This window comes from Haliotis asinina, chromosome 2 (genome assembly GCF_037392515.1).
Source record: "Haliotis asinina isolate JCU_RB_2024 chromosome 2, JCU_Hal_asi_v2, whole genome shotgun sequence".
Lineage (NCBI taxonomy): Eukaryota > Metazoa > Mollusca > Gastropoda > Lepetellida > Haliotidae > Haliotis > Haliotis asinina.
The window spans coordinates 24,469,995-24,491,935 of NC_090281.1; the positions used below are offsets into that span (position 1 = coordinate 24,469,995).

The window sequence follows — 21,941 nt, forward strand, 5'->3', positions numbered from 1 at the left end:
ACTACATATTGTTGTGTCTCATTTGTGTGGAATGACCCTCTTGACATAGTCACTGGATTGCCTGGTTCAGAGCTGACCATTTTCAGACCTCTGTCTTTTTGAGGTTTGTACAATCACTGGTTTCTAAACAAAAAATATGTAAACTCTGATAAAACTCATCCTTTCAGCCATGTGCAGGTTGGAGGCAAGTGCTTTGCTCGTTACTCGGATGACGTCTGGCATCCTGCTTCCATTGACGATGTAGCAGACGGTGAGGTAACTGTGACCTTCACCTCTCACGGGAACTCTGAAACTGTGGAGCTCCAGGACATCCTGCCTCAGGGTGAGTTTTGTTAAAGTTTGATTTCTTGAACATATTTCCAACAATCAATGTCTCTCGACTACGTCTTCTGGCACTCATTCTACTTTCTGCATACTGCAGAGCAGCATGTTGATGACAGTCTTTTGTCTGATGATGAGAAAGAGGAGGAGCCTTCAACATCGTCTCAGACAATCAGTAGGGAGGATTCAGATTCGGAGGATGAATTGCCTGTGTTTCTATGGAAACCACCCAAAACAACTGCAGCTTTAGGAGAATGGGAACAATACACCAAGGTCAGTGACAGTATAGGTGAAGGTCATCATCTGTGTTCCCATTACAAACTTGTGCCTTTCTTTATCTAAGTATTGTAATTATGTCAGACACTCAACCGAGTTTCAGTTGTAATTTCAAATCATGATTATCTCATAAGACCCTTCTGATTTCCTCCTTTTACCCTCACTTGAAATTTGAGGCTTGTTTGTGTGTTGCTTTTTCTGTCTATTTTCTTCCAAAACAGTAATGATGTACAGCATTAAAGTTAAACAAACATGGGGAATATGTCTCCAGTTACATGTCTGTGTACCCAGCCTTTTTCAATATTTCATAAGTTCTTTATTGGAAATTAAATAAGTTGCATCTACCTGAGCAAAACCTTATGCCAGGTTCACATTTGGCCTGTGATGGGTTTACAATGTCCATAGACTGCTCGAAGTTCCATTTCCGTGTGGTGGCCGTGCGGCGGCAGGCAGTGGCTGTACAATTATCTCACAATTCTGTGGGTGCCAGAGCCTCTACAATCTTGTCAAAATTTGTGAAAAAACGTAAGCTCATGGCCTGTAGTTGGCTTTACACAGGTACCACATGGAGGCCGCTCAGCTGCGTTGTTTTTTTCAATCTAAAGGATCATAGGATTGGGGAATATCTGCATGGCCATCGGACAGCTACCACATGGTCACCATTCAGCTTCTTTAAGAGCTCCATACAAGTTCCATATGATTTCTGTGTTACCTCCATGCAGGTTTCTTTAGGCCTATTCCCCTAAGAAATCGAACGATGCTAGTCAAGAATGTGAACACAAATGTTATAACCCCTCGTCGTGAGGCCTAAATATGGTATGGAAAATCATAGACTACTTCATCATACAGTGCTCATGACAATTGTGGTCGAGGTTTTAATGATCCACCCATCAAGGCCACCTGCTCTTGGCTCAGTTACTAGTCAGTTTATTGTCAGGTGAAATATGATTTGCTCTTTCAGGGCATTGGTTCGAAACTGATGGCAAAGATGGGCTACATTACAGGCCAAGGTCTTGGGGTGAGAGGTGAAGGTCGAGCTGAACCAGTCCCTATTCAGCTTCTGCCACAAGGTGAGGAAGTCATCAGTCTCAGGTTCACAGTTATCTGCAGATCTTAAACTGTGTACCCTAGGCGAAATGTTGACACACTTCTCACTCATGTCAGCAATTGTGTAAACAAAATTGTTTAAACGTGTGTGTGTAATCACAGATTTACAATAAATATGTATAATGGAGGTTTCAAGGACTATATTTCAAGGACTATGTAAGTCCCCTGATTACATATATTTCCCGGTTGTACATATGGTTCATTTTGCAAGCAATTTGGAGCTAAAAGTAGTTCCACAAGGTGACCGTATTTGCATATTTAACAAATCATGTTACCAAGGATTTATAAACATAGTTATCATATTGATGACACTGTATGTGTAGACCAGTCTCTGGATAAAGATCATGATATATGATGTCACATCACTAACACTATCTGGAATTAATATCAGACATGCTTGTGTGTAGACCAGTCTCTAGATAAGATTATGATGCATGATGTCACCTCACTAACACTATCTGGAATTAATATCAGACATGCTTGTGTGTAGACCAGTCTCTAGATAAGATCATGATGCATGATGTCACCTCACTAACACTATCTGGAATTAATATCAGACATGCTTGTGTGTAGACCAGTCTCTAGATAAGATTATGATGCATGATGTCACATCACTAACACTATCTGGAATTAATATCAGACATGCTTGTGTGTAGACCAGTCTCTGGATACGATCATGATGCATGATGTCACCTCACTAACACTATCTGGAATTAATATCAGACATGCTTGTGTGTAGACCAGTCTCTAGATAAGATCAGGATGCATGATGTCACCTCACTAACACTATCTGGAATTAATATCAGACATGCTTGTGTGTAGACCAGTCTCTAGATAAGATCAGGATGCATGATGTCACCTCACTAACACTATCTGGAATTAATATCAGACATGCTTGTGTGTAGACCAGTCTCTAGATAAGATTATGATGCATGATGTCACCTCACTAACACTATCTGGAATTAATATCAGACATGCTTGTGTGTAGACCAGTCTCTAGATAAGATCATGATGCATGATGTCACCTCACTAACACTATCTGGAATTAATATCAGACATGCTTGTGTGTAGACCAGTCTCTGGATACGATCATGATGCATGATGCCACCTCACTAACACTATCTGGAATTAATATCAGACATGCTTGTGTGTAGACCAGTCTCTAGATAAGATCAGGATGCATGATGTCATCTCTCTAACACTATCTGGAATTAATATCAGACATGCTTGTGTGTAGACCAGTCTCTAGATAAGATTATGATGCATGATGTCACCTCACTAACACTATCTGGAATTAATATCAGACATGCTTGTGTGTAGACCAGTCTCTGGATAAGATCATGATGCATGAAGTCACCTCACTAACACTATCTGGAATTAATATCAGACATGCTTGTGTGTAGACCAGTCTCTAGATAAGATCAGGATGCATGATGTCACCTCACTAACACTATCTGGAATTAATATCAGACATGCTTGTGTGTAGACCAGTCTCTGGATAAGATCATGATATATGATGTCACATCACTAACACTATCTGGAATTAATATCAGACATGCTTGTGTGTAGACCAGTCTCTAGATAAGATCAGGATGCATGATGTCACCTCACTAACACTATCTGGAATTAATATCAGACATGCTTGTGTGTAGACCAGTCTCTAGATAAGATCAGGATGCATGATGTCACCTCACTAACACTATCTGGAATTAATATCAGACATGCTTGTGTGTAGACCAGTCTCTAGATAAGATCAGGATGCATGATGTCACCTCACTAACACTATCTGGAATTAATATCAGACATGCTTGTGTGTAGACCAGTCTCTGGATAAGATCATGATATATGATGTCACATCACTAACACTATCTGGAATTAATATCAGACATGCTTGTGTGTAGACCAGTCTCTAGATAAGATCAGGATGCATGATGTCACCTCACTAACACTATCTGGAATTAATATCAGACATGCTTGTGTGTAGACCAGTCTCTGGATAAGATCATGATGCATGAAGTCACCTCACTAACACTATCTGGAATTAATATCAGACATGCTTGTGTGTAGACCAGTCTCTGGATAAAGATCATGATATATGATGTCACATCACTAACACTATCTGGAATTAATATCAGACATGCTTGTGTGTAGACCAGTCTCTAGATAAGATTATGATGCATGATGTCACCTCACTAACACTATCTGGAATTGATATCAGACATGCTTGTGTGTAGACCAGTCTCTGGATAAGATCATGATGCATGATGTCACCTCACTAACACTATCTGGAATTAATATCAGACATGCTTGTGTGTAGACCAGTCTCTGGATAAGATCAGGATGCATGATGTCACCTCACTAACACTATCTGGAATTAATATCAGACATGCTTGTGTGTAGACCAGTCTCTGGATAAGATCATGATGCATGATGTCACATCACTAATACTATCCGTTATTTAATATCCAACATGTCCCTATGGTTTAGGCAAGTCTAAGAATACAACTGCCTTGATATTGCTGGAATATTGGAAAAAATGACCCAAAACTAAACTCACTCACTGTAGATATGATCATGATATATGATGTCATCGCTATCTATTATTTGATATTCAGCTTGTCTTTGTCTTGTAGGCAAGTCTCTGGATAAGATCATGGAACTGAAAGAGATCGCAGGAGATCAGGATCTCTTTGACGCACTCAAGAAACTGAAGAGGAAAAAACGCAAGGAGGAGAGAAAAGCAGCATCAAGCAATCCAGTTGTCAGGGACACTCCGCCAAATGTGTTTGACTTCATCAACAAGAAGCTGAGGGGAAAGAAAGGTAGGATGACAGATGGGAGATTTTATGTGAGCTTCACTAATCTAGGTGACAATCTTCTTGTGCTGTGTTTACAGATTTTCTTTGTATGCAGTTAGTATAGATAAAAAAACAGGTTGAAATCTTATCTTCTGGGATAATCAGTATATTGTAGATCATAGTGATGTATGTTCTTTTCCTGGTACCATTTGTTTCACTGAATTTGTATTCATCAAACAGCTATTCATTACATTCAGGATTCTGAAGCAGTAATGATCCCCTCTCCTCAAAGCTTGTTTTTGGCAGAAATTATCTAATTTGTCTAAGTGAGCTGTATAAAGCGCCAGGCTAGTAATCCAGCAAGCTTGGAAGTGCCAGGATCAGCGTGCGAGGTCAATTATTTTTCAACTGGAATGATTCCCAATCTGTCCTTTATCATGTTTATTAATGTTTCGCGAATCATCCACGATCCATCATGTTACAGTAACTTACAGTTTCACTTCCTGGTATTTCAAGGCTTTGGCATTGGAATGTCAACGCCAGTCTAACAAATATTAACTCCTCTCTGTGCCATAGGCTTTGCTTGAAGCTTTGTACAATGTAGTCTGTTTTGTTTTGTTTTGATTTTTTAATGTGACCTATTGGGCCTGTAGATTTCATTCAGGGCCTGTAGATTTTGAATTGTGCATGTAACAGCAGGCCCTGATGGCCGGCTGGTAAATTAAACAATTGCAAACACTGGCCGGGATCCAGTCCACCTGTGACTGGGTGTGCAAATCTTGGAGGCAATTTTGTGTGCAGAATCTTTGAGTGTTGTCACAACCACATATGTACAGTACACAACCCTGAATCCCTGAATCTGTTGGTAGATGGCCAGGTGGTGGCTACATGAATACATGCAAACACTGAATTTGTTTGTGACTATGTGTCCCAGTCTACCCAGTTGTGAATGGGTACCTTGTAAGGATGTGAAAGCCACATCAACTTGGTGCGATTGGTAGGCAGCAAGAGTTGTATGATCCCCAGGGAGTTGAGATTATAATATGATGTGTTGTTGTAATGGATATCCAGTGATTGAGGGAAAACAAAACATCTTAGGGCTGTTGTACAGGATATCCAGTGATTGAGGGAAAACAAAACATCTTAGGGCTGTTGTACAGGATATCCAGTGATTGAGGGAAAACAAAACATCTTAGGGCTGTTGTACAGGAAATCAGTGAACTGGATATCAACACAACACATACAACACTAATATTAGTTTAATAAGTATAACATACTATCCCATGCTTGTCTCCCTTTCCAGAGTTCCAGAACTGCATTAGTACATTTTTTGTTCCATGTGAAACTGATACAAATCCCAGAACTCACTGAAATACTGATAAAATATACTACTGGTGGGGAGCTTCCTAGGACATGAAGCTCACTCCAATCAGACCAGAAAGAAACAGACAAGAATATAATTTATATTTTATTTGTAGAAGCATAGATAATATAGTTTTCAATCTCACATTAGTTCACATAGTAGAAAACATATGAAGAAAAACTCAGTTTATGTAAAAAAACATGTTAACAAAACTTAAAAGTCATAAAAATACACTAGTCTTTACAACTGACAGAACAAAACTGCTTGAAATGTTGCATATTGATAGATATTACAAAATGAGAAAATATATTTTCCTGAAAGGCAGAAAAATTATGAAAGCACTTTCTTACAAAAGACTTCAAGAGGACTGATGAAAGACACTTTGGAAGATAGAAAGAAAAGGAATGACGCATGAGTAGATGTGCTGTGTCAGGCTGTAAATATCACCATGGAGTGAGAGCATTATGTTTAACAAGCATGGCTTACTGCAGACACAGACGGCTTTGACAGCCCCAGCAAGTTATGTTTATGTCCCCAAAACACCATTTTGTCAGCTGGGTCATATTTTTGATGTACACCAAACATTAAGCATAAAAATGCAAAAACGCTGTTTTCTGTTCGTGGAACCAGTACAAGTTGACAATGAATTTAGATAGTAGTTATTAATAGTCTATTACTTAAAACTTTAGCTTTATGTTTGCAGGATGTTATGTCTGATTTAAGCATTTGGATGGCTTGTAATGAAGTACCATCTCCTACTCAAACTAGTCATGATTTTTAAATGTCCATTAATATATTGATCTTTAATTCTGATTTGCAGTTTAAATAAGTAACATGTTTCAGCAAAGGTATTTTCGTATTCTTTAAAATGCAAATGTTATTCAGTGGAGTTTTTTGTAAGCTCAGTGTCATGATAGATGTAATTTCCTCTTCAGAATCGAGTGAAGATCCTCCCATAGTTCATTATCGAAAGTCAGCAGCCTTTACCCTTAATGATATAATGCCATGGATGTTGTTTGTAAAATATGGAGGGTTCAGTATGAAACATATCAGTGTACACAGGCAGTATGTATAAATGCATAACATGTGATACAAAGATGGGATAGAAGGATCACATTTTCTTGATTGAAAAGGGACATTGAAGCAGAGATACAGTTTGGGTGGTCAAGTGAATGTGGTATAATTCCACCATCAGCTTTCATTTAGCTACACCGGGGCAGCATGCAAATAACAGTTTCAGCCACTGAACAAGATGGCAGATCTTGAGGTTGTTTAAGTGGTCTCCAATGCTGAAATTTGTTGAACAGAGTTGTCTCCCTTAGATTAGCCATCTGTCTGGCAATAGCATGGTTTTGAATTCTGCTTCACTTTGATTGATATCTCAACAGTTAAAACTTCAAATAGTAATCCTTTTTTTCTTTCGTTTTGTTTTAGACATTTTGTTTGTGTTTAGATTTTCTTCTTCTAGGATCACTTTTGTTCAAATTTGACTCTATCACAAAACTGTATTCTAATCCGATGATAACACACCTACACATCATGTTGCCATATTGTTATTTAATGTTAACAAATGTTTTCGCCCATGCAGTTTCCTATTCTGGGCCCATATTTTCAAAGCTGTGTTTGCGCTAAGATCGTAAGTGCCGTACATTAACATTAACTTACAACTATCTTAGTGCTAAGAGAGCTTCGAAAATCTAGGCCCTGGAATGTTTAATTTATCCAGTTACCATGACAACTTGGGGTTCTGTATTTGGCCAGATTGATGTGCTCTTATGAAGCAAGCATGTCATATTAAAACTGAAATACTGTACAAAGATACAATAAACATAAAAAAAACATCAATGAAATAGCCAAAAAACTAACAACTTTCATAGAGCACACCATACAAACTCAGACTTTAGAGGCGCTTTTGGCCCATTTCTAGTTGTTGGTCGAAAAATTACAATATATAAAAAGAATCCAGTTTCAAACATCAGTAGTTGCTATCAAAAACCATTGAAGTTGACTTTAATTGTGTTTTTTACATGAATGACCTGTCAAGTTAAATTAAAACATAATCTATTAATAGTTGGAATGAAAATTATTGATATAAGCATATATTTTTTCACACTTCAAATTCATGAGTGGATCTATTGATAAAGATTAAGAAATGGGTCATAGACCATCATCAAAGATAATCAATTGAGCTTGTGTTCAGAACTATACAATTGTGAAAGACAGAAAGACAATGGCTAATGTGTCACCCATACAACAGCTATGCTGTACTGCACATATGCTGAGTAGGCACATTGTTATTGTTCGAAAAGATATAGTATTGTGGTTCAATTACATGAGCAATTCTCTCAAGGCTGTGTGCAGTGACCTGTATGGTGATTTGTTCATCTAGTGCAAGAGAAACTGTTCAAGGCTTTGAGTGCATTCTGATACACATTGAGGGGGATTGGTAGATACCAACCTCTGTGTTATGAGGAACAGGGTGCCGTACCGTCTAACTGATCTAATCTATGATGAGCAAGTTAAACAATTTTACAGTTGTCTTAGGTAAATGTTATGCATTAGGCTGATCGTAGCCAGTCCCAATCTTACAATCCGACCCAAACTTAGATAAAGTCTCTTTTGTCAAGGGATACAAAAATGTGACGCATGAATTACCTCCCTTTGCATGGTCTATCAGGGTTTGAAAGTAGATCTGGAACCAAGTGTAAACATAAAGAAGAACTCTCCAGGGAAAAAGAGCAATTTTTCTTCAGAGGAGGCATAAATTCTTCAATTCTGGGTGATGAATGCCAAATGAGCTAGTGGAGCTGTATGCCAGTCATAATATCACGCTAAGAATGGGACTTTAGCTGTTTACAGATGGCATCGGGCTAAGATTGGTAAGTTGAATGACACCTGGGATGTTTTGGAGTATTTTCTTATTCCACCTGATGAAGGGGAGAAAATATACTTCAGATAACTTTCCTCATATAACAGAAGTTGACATCCATGATTTTTTTTGTGATTGGAATCACAGCAATCATACCCCATCCTGGTCTTACTCCTCACTATAATACACAAAGGTCTGAGGACATCCCAGTACACTGACATTGGAAGGACCATTCCTCTCACCACCGAGTGAGTGAGTGAGTGAGTGAGTGAGAGTGCTTCTTTATGCCGCTTTTACAAAACATGGTGTCCACTGGAATATTAATAAGCAACCATTCATGATTTAAGGCTGGGAGGTTGATGATGTTCCTATGGAGAAGAATCTATAATGTGACCCCTCTAAAATTTATGTACAAACCCTCACCCCTACGGTGGGGATATGGGGGATATGTCATGTACCAAATCAGTCACAGCAACCCCACCCCACCCCACCCCACCTCAGATATTTTTAAACATAACTTTTTAATATTTTGATGTACAGAATTGTTGGCCCACCCTAGTACATGTGTTCAAAGTTGATGACCCTGACTACCTCCCCAGAACAAAAATGGTGACTTCCTCCTAAAATCATCTGCTCTCATTTACATCGTTTACTGCAGTGAAGTGTCATCAGCTGCTCGTTTCAGCTGGTTCCCATTGTAGCATCTGGTGCTGCTCATTTGTAACATCATTATGACTTTACGTCACAATATGATTTGAATGACGTCACCACCGTAGATGACACAACAAAACAATTGTTTGCGATGTTCCCACATGTCAATACGCAGCAAATAGTCTTGCAGTTTCCGGGAATCAAATACCATTTGATCATGTTTTTTAACCAATCAGATTACAGAACACACTGACTTTTGATTTATAATAAACCATAGTCTGTGAAATGGAAGGCACCATTTTGTAACTTCAGCTATTCAGATTGTGCAGCCACAGTCTGACTGGCTGATGCTGAGAGTTGTCATAATGGGATGTCCTCAGATGTTTAGTGTATGAGTAGAAGATCAGATTTGTGTGTGAATTGCACCACTAGAAGTTATCAGGTTTCACGGCAGAGATCAAGAACATTGCTATATGATAACTTGCATTAATGCATCATTAAGGCTTAACAGTTAACATGCTTATATACACATATGTACATATATTTCCCTATTCTAAAACATTCTTTTAATAATCAATAACAATAATTAAGCCTTCACAATTTGTGTAATATTCTGTCAACTCAATGCATGTGACAAGGCGTATGTTCAAGCCTTTTCATACCAAGAATTCAGCTGCTGCAACACTGGCTTGGAAACTTTGATCCAAGACAATACAGGTATTTTATGCAAATACAAAGCCTTCTGATGGAATATCAATTTAAAATACAAATGATTTGTTCTCTTCTACCTTCTTGCCGCCTGTCATGGAACCCTTGCTGTGCCGTCTGTACAAATCATTCTTGATTCTGGATGTGAGTTGACTGTGCATGCATTTGTATGCACACACATTTTTAGCACAAATTCCATGAAAATGTATGATCATGTACAATAAATGGAAGTGTATCTAGCTTATACAGTTCACTTTGTGTGACTTGGGGTCAATGGCTTAATGACAGGAATCTTCTGAAGTGAGAGATTTGACAGAACCAGTGCTTCTCTACAGTCTCTGTCACAAGCTGAAGATCGCAGAATGAACAGATATCAGTTTCTGTCCTTTCAGTAGAATGTACCTTTTCACCATGCTGTATCCTTTGTGTTTAACTTTTCATCATTCACTAAAGACCATCACTTCAGTTGTTTCTGTTCCTATAGTTCAGAGCAGTGATGGTCAAAGTATGCGTGATAATAGAATGCAAATTATATACACTGGATGATCCATGATCTAGGTTGAGAAAAAGCAAGGCGTTAGCGATCGTATACAATAGTTTGTATCATGGTAAAAATGTGTTGTGCAGCACATAAGTATTAATAGTATCCAGTATGACTGTCATTACATTAGTACACTGATTTAGCACATCTGGTTTTCTGGTCAGTTGTAGTGTTATGTGTCAAACCACACCACTATGATCACCTGTATGCCCGTCTTGCAGTGTTGATGACAGTGTCTATGACAGTGTCTGGGACCTCCATCTTTCCTTCTTCTTCCTGGCATTTGCACGGAGTTGCTGTAGTCGATTACGGGTCAGACTGCCGTCGTTTGTACCAAACATTTGTCCTTCTGTATCCTGCCTTCCATTTGTTTCATTTTCATAGGTACTGTTGGAGGATAAATAGTCCATCTCACCAGACACTTCTGGGATGGACCCCGTTGATGATTTGCGCCCTGCCATACTGTCCGACATCCTGCGCGATGGACTGATGTGTTGTGATGTTGGTGGAGGAGAGTTGCTACTTGGCACATGGTGATGTCTCATGGAGCTGAGCTGGTCTCGGAACATTTGGAACTTGGTGTCAGTTCCAACTTTTGCTTCTGGTGATTTAGGAGACTCAGGTGATATGGGACTCATATCACCAGGTGCTTTTTCGAATGATGTCTGGGAACTCTCACTGGATTTGAGAATCTCTCTTCTCCGTCTCCAGTTGTCACGAAGATATTTCAACTTCATGTTCATGTCTTCATTGGCTGGCGTTTCTTGGGAATCATCATGACCAGCACTTATTTCCCCCTCTATGCTGTCAATGCTTCCAGCTTTGTCTAGTGAGGCTGTCTGCCTGTGTCCTTTTGATTGTTCAGTTTCATTGGGAGCTTCTAATCCTGTTGCAGCTTGTTCCATCAGCCATGTCTGTGAGGACGGTCTCCCACTGAAGGACTGGACTCTCCTCTTCTTCTCTCTGGCTGGACGTCTGTGGGCACTGAACAAGTGAACATCATGGATGTTTTCCATGTTGTCCTGCATATGTTTCTCTTCCAACAGTTCCTTCCTCCTTAGTTTTAGAGTTTCCTGCAGGTCCTTAATGTCCTCAGGGCCATCAGGATCATCTTCTGGAGATGTCTTCTCCACTTCCAGGTCCCTGTCCTCGGAGGTGATGATCCTTGTTGCTCTTCTCTGGGGTGATGAGAACCTCAGTTCCCTTCCTTGAGGAGAAGAAAAGCGAATTTGCTGTGTCTTGGCTCTTCTTCGCCTTAGTTTTGTACTTGAGACTTTTGTGAACTCCATTTGTTTGACTTTCTCCAGCTGTGTAAGTTTCATGTCACCTAGTCCTTCTCCAGTGTCAGGCTCAAACACAACAGACTGCTTCTCAACTGGAATCAAACTGCCAAACTCATCATCAAGATTCTCATATGACGTCACTGTTGGGACCTTCAAAGTATATTCTTTTGTGTTGGTTTCAACACTGCACAAAATCTTTAGATCACCCAGGAGAAAGTCCTTCATTTCCAGAATCTCCTCATCTTGCCCAAAGTTTTGTATCTGTTTCAGAAACTCCACAGCATTAAGAACACGCTTCAGATTCACTCTCAGTTCATTCTTGGTCCTGTCAGCTTCATTGAGGAACTGCTCATGGTTCTCCAGGTTGTCCACCTCTGCTAGAAGCTTCTGCTCATGTCTTTTGATGAGATGCTGCAGCATCCGGGATCTGTCCATGATGTTAGCCTTGATCTCAACGTTCTTCTCCTGCCACTGACGAACTCCTTCATTCACTGAATCAATGGAATAGGTAATCCTCAAAGCCTCGCCTTGAAGATGCATTAGCTTGGACATGAGTTTGCCTGTTACTCGACATGCTTCCTTCTTCTTCTCGTGTCTTTCTGCTGGTGTAGAATCAGAATTCAAAACTGCTGTAGAAAGACCTGACTGCTTGTCTCCATCCAGTGACTTCGACTGCACTACTGTGGTCTGTGGAGTGACATCTGTATGACCATGCCAAGTCTCAGATCTTGTCATGTGACCAACATGGACTTCCGACTGTTCCCCAAACCCTTCGTCTGGTTCTGAAGTCTCTGTGTGTTCATTGTGGAGACTTTCCATAATGTCATTTAAGTAGTTATCTGCGAGTCGCTTCACAAGCACATTTGTAACCAATCCAGACACACCTCTGACAGGGAGTGTCACGTGACAGCCACACAAAGGACAGGTTATCTCCCCTAATCCCAGATCTCCTGTCACAAGATTCTTTAAGCATGATGAACAGAATGTATGGAGGCAGGGCAGAACCTTTGGATCCTGGAATACAGTCTGGCAGAGGCAGCAGACGGGAGTCATTGGGGGCAGACTGGGGTTCATCATCTTGTCTTAAATTCCTCAGGGATGTCACAAGTTACAGCAGTCCTTCATGTCTCTGAATATTGTTAGTCTTGTTTTGATTCCTCCAAGATATCACATCTTACTGAAGTCTCTCATTTCAAAGAATATTGTCAGACAAAACCAAATCTTTTAGGTCTGTGGGTTCTTGTTTGGCTGTCTGCTAACTCATCATTAGTTCTGGTACCTGAAAAGAAACAAAACATGATTCAGTTATGCAAGCATACAACATCATGATGACGAATGGGTTCATATTCGCTGTCTGATTTTCTTTCTCACATCCCTGCCTCTCCTACCATTCTTCTCTTTGTTAATCTGGGTCAACATGCCCCTAACCAATGATTGTGGGTTGAAATCCTAATTCATTCCAAATCATTCCACTCACTCACTCACACACACTCAAAGTTTTAAGTCTAAGCTTGAGCACAACAACTTTGCATTTATTCGTTAAAATGGTCAGTTACAATTCATTTTAAGGACTCAAACCCCTCTTTTGATGAAATTGTTTTATCATTGAAGCAAATATTGAGGAAACTGATGTAAAAAATTATCTTTAGCCCAGTTATCCTATATTGTAAGCCATGTGCCTCATGGAGCTTTGAGCTGATGGGTCAGTGAAACACACTCTCTGGCTACTCATATAAGATATAGTCTACACAAACACATGTATTATCTACACTTACAACAGATTGAACTGAAACTGAAATAAAACATATACAGTGAATCTGGTATCCAGTGAATGCTTTTGCTTTGGGAAGCATGTACCCCTAATTAGAAGGGCATGAAGATGTAGACATGATTTGTTTTCAAGACACATATAAACAAAAATGATTTCTCTGATGTCAAAATCAGACAAGTGTGCATGGAAGCCTTCTTGCATGCATGCAACCCCCTTATAAATCTGGGAAATGAAAACAATTTCTCTGATGTCAAAATCATACAACCTTTTAAATGTAGTAAATTGAAGCAATTTCTGTGATGTTAAATTAGACGAAAGCATGGAAACATGCATGCCTGCAAGCCTCTGTTATAAATGTGTTAAATGAAAACAATTTCTCTGTCAAAATAACACATGCAACCCAATGAACAATCACATACCTTATACATGTGGGTGACATGAGAGATGGGTGGGAAATGGTCATATAGCTCAAACACAATTTACAAAATGTGTCTTACATTTGCATGCATGATCTTGGACTGGCTATAGACACAAGTACTGAAAATACATTAAGCACATTCCATCATTATGCACAGCTCCAGTTTAGACAAGTATTCAATGAATGCTGCATACACATGTAGTAAACAGCGTATTCACCATGTGACTGTACATGCTTGTAGGTATAGAACTGTTTGTTAGGGGAACATTCCTAAGCACACTGTCACTGTGTTGACATTATTATTAAATAATGCTAATGTTTATTCAAGACTGTCTGTGGTGAGGGATCATCTCAAAACTCAAAACCAGGGGAAATCTGAACTATTCTTGATCAGATTTCTGATTTTTGGCTTTCTCTTTATTTCTGTCAGGAGGAAAATGATTGGGTGCTGTTTTGTTTGATTATGGAACAGAAAAGCAGGAATCAATGAAAACTTTACTACTCAAATGAGCGCTCTATTCTTAATATCACTTAATTTATCAGTGGTTGATTGCAGACTTACAGATGATGTGTGAAGTCCATTTCTGGTGTCCCCTGCCATTTAGTATATGAAAGTAGCTCCCCAAAATTGTTAAGATATATAGTTTTCTTGCTCACTCTATGAAAGTTGAGAATTTATGGATGCCAACGTCTTTAGTGTGAGGAATGTGATGTTTCCTAATATATTCTTATTCCTTCATCTATGTCCAATGGCAAGGTAAAGGGTGGCGAGTGAATGCAGAGGGGTTTTGAAAGGATGTATCATGATGTTGAGGAAGTTAAGTCATTGAGCTCTGTATTGTCTTTTAATGGATTTTGAAGTAAATGACACATATGAACCACAGCACACCCATCATAAAATAATCTGAAATCATTGAGTGAGAGATGGAGGTCACCCATGAATGGAGCCATAGGTCACACGCCCTATTTATGACTTGCGTTGAATTCTCTATGACTTTCTGGCTGAGGTGATCCTGTGTGATTGTTCCCAAGTTGATAAAAGGTCAAATTTGAACTGTATGTGCATTAAAAAAATCACTTCTGATGTTATCAAGGTGTGACCTGACACTTCATCATTCATGCTTGATCTATCACTGTATGTTTGGCAGGTTTGTCAGTCACAGGGCATTCAGTGTTACGAGAGGTGAAATGAGTTTGTACTCACTGCTCATGTAAGTCTACTTATTAAATGAACATGCAGAGATGCATTCATGCAGTATGGACAAGCACAAAATTACCTACAGACCAGCAGTGTGACAACACCTGGCTGTATTTAGTTATCATAAAAAAAGTGCAACTTGAACTCACACCTCTCAGACACACTATCCTGGTCTGTTGTATTTACTGTTACTGTTTGGGTGGGCTATAATGATTGATAATTATAAAAATTGTCGATAGGAAAAATTATCAATGATTATCAATATGAAAATTGTGTCATCTATAGTATCACACATTAACTGTTATGTTATAATTTTCACACACAGTATGCAAATTTAGGACTTTGTTCATGGTCTTCTTCTGGATAACTTAGAGGATGCTGTTTTCTTAATAATCTGTTCAAAAACATGTCACCACTCACCATTTTAGCATTTTTGCTCCAAGCTATTAGTCCCTTATATTTATTGATAATCTGTCAATGTTTACTTATCAATTATTGATCCTTATGATCTTTATTGACAGCCAGTTCTAGATACTGTGACAGTATAAGTTCTTGTTTGTGTTCCATGAGTCGGAAGGGGTTGACGTAAGCTTGATGTAAGCTTCATCATCATCATCATCATCATCATCATCATCATCATCATTGTCGTAGTCACCTTCTTCATCATCATCACCACATCACTATCATCATTGCCATCATCATTGCCATCATCATCATCATCATCATCATCATCATCATCATCATCATCATCACAAGAGATATCGGCTGTACAAAATTTTACGTTTCTATATGCCCCAGATTACAGGCACTGACATCAGTAGTAAAGTGTTTATGAAAGTTGCCATCCCGCTGACAGGCGAAAGTTTAACCTCCACCTGTGCCAACAATGGGCCCCCTGTATTTCAACATTTGGAGCAGAATAAATTTACATATCACACAGAGGGTTACACGGTTTTTCATTGTAGAACCTTTGCATGGTGTATGAGGAGATGCATTCACATGCAAACGAGCAACCTTCAAATGCCACTTCAACAAGCAATCTGAAATGTGTAGAAGCATTAATGAATCCTGAATAGCTTTCCGGAAATGGGAAAAAGATGCCCTTGTCAAAAGATGGGTCAGGCTTTACATGAAGTATATCTTTGTTTTCAGATATCTTTTTTTCATGTGTGTGCAGGTGTTCATGTATTTCTTGGTTTGCGTTTGAGCAGAGAATGAATTGATGTCCGTTTATGTATTTTCCTTGAGACAAGATACATAACAGTTAAAGAAACAGATGGTAAGCTGTTTGATACAACAGGACATATGTATCCATGCCCCATGTTTTGTATGTAGAGGTTACACACATAGAAAGTTCGTGTCAGAAAGGAGCCTTTATTTTCAACACATACAGATTTGGGGCTCCATTCATGGAAAGGAAAGCTACATGCACCTGAGGAAGCCCTAAGTAATAACCTTGGTGCACCAGACAAATACGGGTTGTACCTGCTGCTCAGTTTAACATTATCTATAACATTTGAGTTATGGTATAGAACAGAACAGAATATAGAACAGCATGTTAAAATTATTGTGGGTCTGATTATGTCATTTGATCTTATACTTCATAGAATTTCATGAAATTAACAGTCACTGTCATTCAGTCACTGTCTGTGTAATCATTGGAGTTACTGCTTCATAGCATTTCCTCATCATTCTGAGTTTCCAGCTCAAGTCAAGAATCTTGTATTAATAGTTACATAAATCTACAAATGTTATTTTGTACCACTAAAGTACAGACAGGATGACTAATTATTTTCCACTCACTGGTCCTGTGGTCAAGTAGGAAAGTTTGAAAAGTTTCTTTCTCTGTCCTACTTTACTTTTAATAATAAGGTGTTGAAAATGAAGAAATTCAATTGCATTGATTTTAGTCACCGTTGAGCATTATTTATTCTCTTCTCACAGAAGTTACTCCTGTCATATCTTCCTACGTATCGTAGGAAGATATGACAGGAGTAACCTGTATGTGAAGAGAATGAGCGTTATTGTGTTGTATGTGAATATTGATAAATGATGAATCAGCATTTTATAGCATTTGGCTACATGAGCATGTCATGTGTGTTGCAATGATTTTACTGAAGTCAAATGGCATTTTAGGGACATTTTCATGATTTTTAAAACGTCTGATTTTTTTAAATTAAAAAAAGTATGTTTAACAAGATAGAGAATACCCTTGAGAATTAAAGGAGTGATTTAAGTGCATGTGATTGATATGACTTTAGCCTCTGAGTAATGTATTGAAAACCAGCCATTTTTGCTTTTCTTTTCCATTTCATTCAGACAAAATGTCAGATGGAGGAGTGATTATTTTTTACTTGAGGATAAACTTTATTTGTTTGTGGGTGGTATTGACTCAAACTCTGACGACCTTGCACCACGTGACACTCAACACTCACATGGCCCTCCTCTCACTGTCAATACCGTTACTGTGTACAACGTTGACATACCGTATACAACATAATGGTGGCTCTTTTGTAGATGCACGACTGCCTGTGCTAGTGGGATTGACCTGTCACCCCTCTTCCAATCCACACAGTTCCACCCTCACACTTCCACCCCATATCCCCCACCTACACCTTCACCCACGCTCATGTTGATCAACCAACAGGGATGCTTGTGTTAAAATACCTTGTTGGAACACAGGTAATAGAAGAGATTCTCGCCATGCTATTCCATATGAGGTTACAAGATCATGTGGTCAGATTGAGTGGCATCATGGATTGTATTGTATGTAAATCACTGGTTTGTCTGGTCTCACCTCTGATTTACAGGTTGCCTTGATATAGCTGATTGTGACATTAAACTACATTCATTCAGTTACTGTTGTCAAAGCCAGGAAGAGTGTGTGACATGACTGTTTGTGGGTTAATATCTAGAGACTGAACTTACAGCACAACTACACACAGAAGACACTGCATCACAACAAAATGCAGCATGTCACAGTACAAGTCACACCATGATACAGTGGAAAGTCACACCATGACACAGTGCAAGTCACACCACGACACAGTGCAAGTCACACAATGCACGGTGCACTGGAACATTGCATCATGGTACAGTAGTCGCAGAATTGATGAATCTTTCTAGTTCAGTCTCTCACTTAAAATCAGTGACCTGATAAAGTAACACACATCTTGTCTGGTTTCATACTTTACTTTTGATGAGGCCTTAAATATTCAGTGATGAGAGCTATGGGCAACAAATAGAGGAAATACAAGTTTAAACTTTTTTAAGATTTTCCTGTTTAGATATATGTTGCAACACCTGGAGCAGCTTTCATTTAAAACATGTCCTTCTGAGTCGAGGTTTATAGCTACCCTCTGGGCTATGATTCGTGGGAAATGGGGCCCATGGTAGCATCTGAGCATGTAATATATCAATTCAAGCTTTAAGAAAATATTTTATTTGCACTTGATTTTGAAAGGTGTGATGTTTATTCGGACGTGCAGTAGTCTGAAGAAACATAACTGATTTGGTAGTTCAATAGGCTGGAGACAAAATATCAACAAGAAATCGCTTGAAATTTAAAGTTTAATAAAATATGAAATTGTTAATACTGGAAAGGAAAACATAACTCCATTCAAATGCAGTAAGTTTTTTAAGCTGTTTCCTGTGATTATCAACAAAGTAGTTATAGTGGTTCAACTATAAAGTGTCTGCATGTTCAGGTGTTTGACATTTATTGCTTTTCACACCTGTAATCAAGAGGTAAACAACCCTGACATTTAAAATGTACATTTAGGCCTGAATTTGCAATGCCAGGAAGCCTTGACATTACTTTATAAAGACTTGTAGCACTGGCATATTTTACTTTCTCTAACCTGTAATCAACAGGTAAGTGAACCTGGTACATATGTATGTTGTTACTAATTGATACAGTTTAATTGGACAGTTGAGGGTGCATTTATCAAATATAATCACACAGGTACAGAACCACTCGTTTCTATTTTGCATTTTCTTTCATTTAAAGGTTGTAACATGTATAAAGTTTATCCTGAGAAAATGTTATCGATAACAAGGGCACTTTATATGTGTTTTGCTTTATGAAAAAACTAAATACATTTCCAAACGAGTTATGCAAAACAGGATTTCACAATGACAACTGTGATACAATCATTAAAGTACCTACAATTTTCAAAGTTATTTTGGTGATATTTTTAAACCACAAACACTTTACACATGCAAGTCTTGTACATGTATTTCCCACATCCATTGTCTAGAAAGGATTGTGTGTTATGATTTCATTATGAAACACAAGGGATGAATGTAATTTATGACAAGAAAGGAACAGAATGGAAAATATCAAGGTATGAAATGAAATGGACATGGAAATAAATGTCAAGGTGACCTAATAATAGTTTTCCTGCCATGTTTGATTCTCCTTTTTCCATATAGACATTGAAATATTAATTTTACTTACCTAAGTTACCTGTACAAGAATGGCCACCTTTATTTGCGTATTATCACCGGTACATACATGTTGTAACTTTCCTCTAGGCATTGTCACCAGACGTTAATCCCTCAGTTAATCCACACAGGGCGTAACTGCATCACACTGATTTACCTGAACATGCATGTTCCCAGGCATTTCCTTCTTTTTACTCACCTGCTGACAACAAGCATTCACACCTGTTCACTTAGACAATCAACAACTTACCAGTCTTACAGTAATCCATTCTCAACTTTCTTTCATCTGACACAAAATTATCTTTCAAATAATGCATCAAAATAAATCAGCTGTGTTCTGAGGTAAATGTACCTGTCTTACCTGTAATCAACAGCGGTTTCACCTTTGTTGATCATTCATTGTCTCTTGGACTGTCTGTCTCCAGGTTCCGCCCCTAATTTAATGGTGCACATGAACAGTGAGATTTACCTGTAGAAATATGTTCAAAGTCCTTGATCCGTTCACCCAGTGTCTCACCTTAAATTAACAGGTAGATAGGTATCCAGGGAAGGGAGCAGGTAAAGAGAGTGTAATGAGATGGGTCAACATCACCTCTTTGACAGCCCCAAGCACAGATCCCTTGACTCTGGTAGCGTGTGTTTGTACAACATTGTGTTGGGGATAGGTCGTGTGGAGCTGTGTTAACCCCTTTTCTTCTAACAGTTGTATAGTTCTGTTTCTCTCTGTTTGTATTACTGAACATTTTCTGTGCTATCACTTTATCAACTAAGTAAGACATGTTATTTTACTGTAAATCCTTCTTTCCTTATATTGAGCAAAATAATAGTGTTTTGTTTTTGTTAAAGCATTTGGATGCCATTGAGAAGTGATGCACCAAAAAAGGTGACAATTTATTGATGTCAAATTGGTGAATGAGTAAGAAAATACTCCACAATGCTGTGTTTATCTTAGAAAAGAGGTTGACATCAATAAATTCTCTTCTTTTGGGCTTTATGAAAATCAGGATGATGATATGTCTTCATTCTTGTAAGGAAAGAAGTATAAAGTGATATTTGTTGAAGTCATTGCCACAATATTTCCTTTTAGTGCACTCTTTGATTTAAACTATGTTAATATTGAGCATCATTTAGGGGTCCAGTAATCTAAACAACAAATGTTGATGCAGATATGCATCCTGGGTACCCCGCTGCCAATGGCACCTCATTCGGTACTTTGTTGTAATACTTCTTTATCTCGAATAACATTGAATCATGCATAATGAACAAAAATTACTGATGTCTTGCGAATGCAAATCGATGGAGTTGAGATAAATCTGAATTTGTTTTTCTTGTGTCATGTACGAAATCTAGCAATGGCTTTGAAAAGATTTGCCTTGCATTCCAATGAAAACATTTGGACAAAACGTTCAAATGTAGTCCATATGAATATTAAGTAGGGAAATTGCACTGCTGTGATTTTACATGACAATACCTGTGGGAAAAACAGCAAGATGCAAGAATCGAAGCATTTGATTTACACAGGTTGGCTGAAATGTATAATCTGATAGCCATGCTTCAAACAGTTCAAAATTAACATTGAGGTGTTCTGTAAGATAAATAAATTGCTCACTGGTCCCAGGGAATATAAACAAACATCGAGGGTACATCAATCCATGGCCCCCTCATGACCATTGAACAACTTATAATGTTTACATAACATTGAAGAATAGATGTTTCCTTGATATGTCACAAGTCACACTCTAATATCAGGATTGTGCAAAGTTAACATTAGGTAGAAAGGTAATTATCATAGCAGTGCATTAGCAACAAGGGGCCTGTGTCCATTGCAGTGATTTCTGAACAGTAACTGGAAAAACTCACAAGATGGAATAAAAATGACTGATATTTCTATGACTGACCACCTACCTACCACCCATTTATTATATCACCAGTCTCTAAGTGAAATATTTGGGAATATTTTACTCATCAAAATCTCTCAGTTTATCACAGAAAGGTGTCCTGAATTGTCCGAAAACTTGAAACTATGGATGAGACTTGTATAATCACACCCAAATGTCGGATAGAATGTTTTTAATGCAAGGTAGCTGGCCTGTGACAAATCGTCTACATTGTGACACTTTTTGAAAGGTAAGCTCCAGTACCTTAGGCAGTATGTGGTGTTAACATGCTTATCATTGATCAAGGCTACATA

The 21,941-nt window shown here is 38.4% G+C and overlaps 2 protein-coding genes across 4 annotated transcripts in view; one reads left to right on the plus strand and one right to left on the minus strand.

Annotated features, from left to right (window-relative positions):
* The window catches only part of LOC137273443 (zinc finger CCCH-type with G patch domain-containing protein-like), a 69,302-nt gene that overhangs the window by 14,833 nt on the left and 32,528 nt on the right, over positions 1 to 21,941 (plus strand). Inside the window, exons 7-10 of one of the 2 annotated variants that reach the window (XM_067806133.1) lie at positions 168 to 322; positions 422 to 594; positions 1,559 to 1,667; positions 4,338 to 4,526. In XM_067806133.1, the coding sequence (XP_067662234.1) occupies positions 168 to 322; positions 422 to 594; positions 1,559 to 1,667; positions 4,338 to 4,526 (626 nt within the window). The remainder of the gene's footprint in view (positions 1 to 167; positions 323 to 421; positions 595 to 1,558; positions 1,668 to 4,337; positions 4,527 to 21,941) is intronic. The other variant, XM_067806134.1, reaches the window with a different exon arrangement.
* The window catches only part of LOC137273441 (uncharacterized), a 40,270-nt gene continuing 25,604 nt past the window's right edge, over positions 7,276 to 21,941 (minus strand). For both annotated transcript variants that reach the window (XM_067806132.1, XM_067806131.1), the window contains exon 2: positions 7,276 to 13,196. In XM_067806132.1, the coding sequence (XP_067662233.1) occupies positions 10,871 to 12,994 (2,124 nt within the window). In that variant the 5' untranslated portion in view covers positions 12,995 to 13,196 and the 3' untranslated portion in view covers positions 7,276 to 10,870. The remainder of the gene's footprint in view (positions 13,197 to 21,941) is intronic.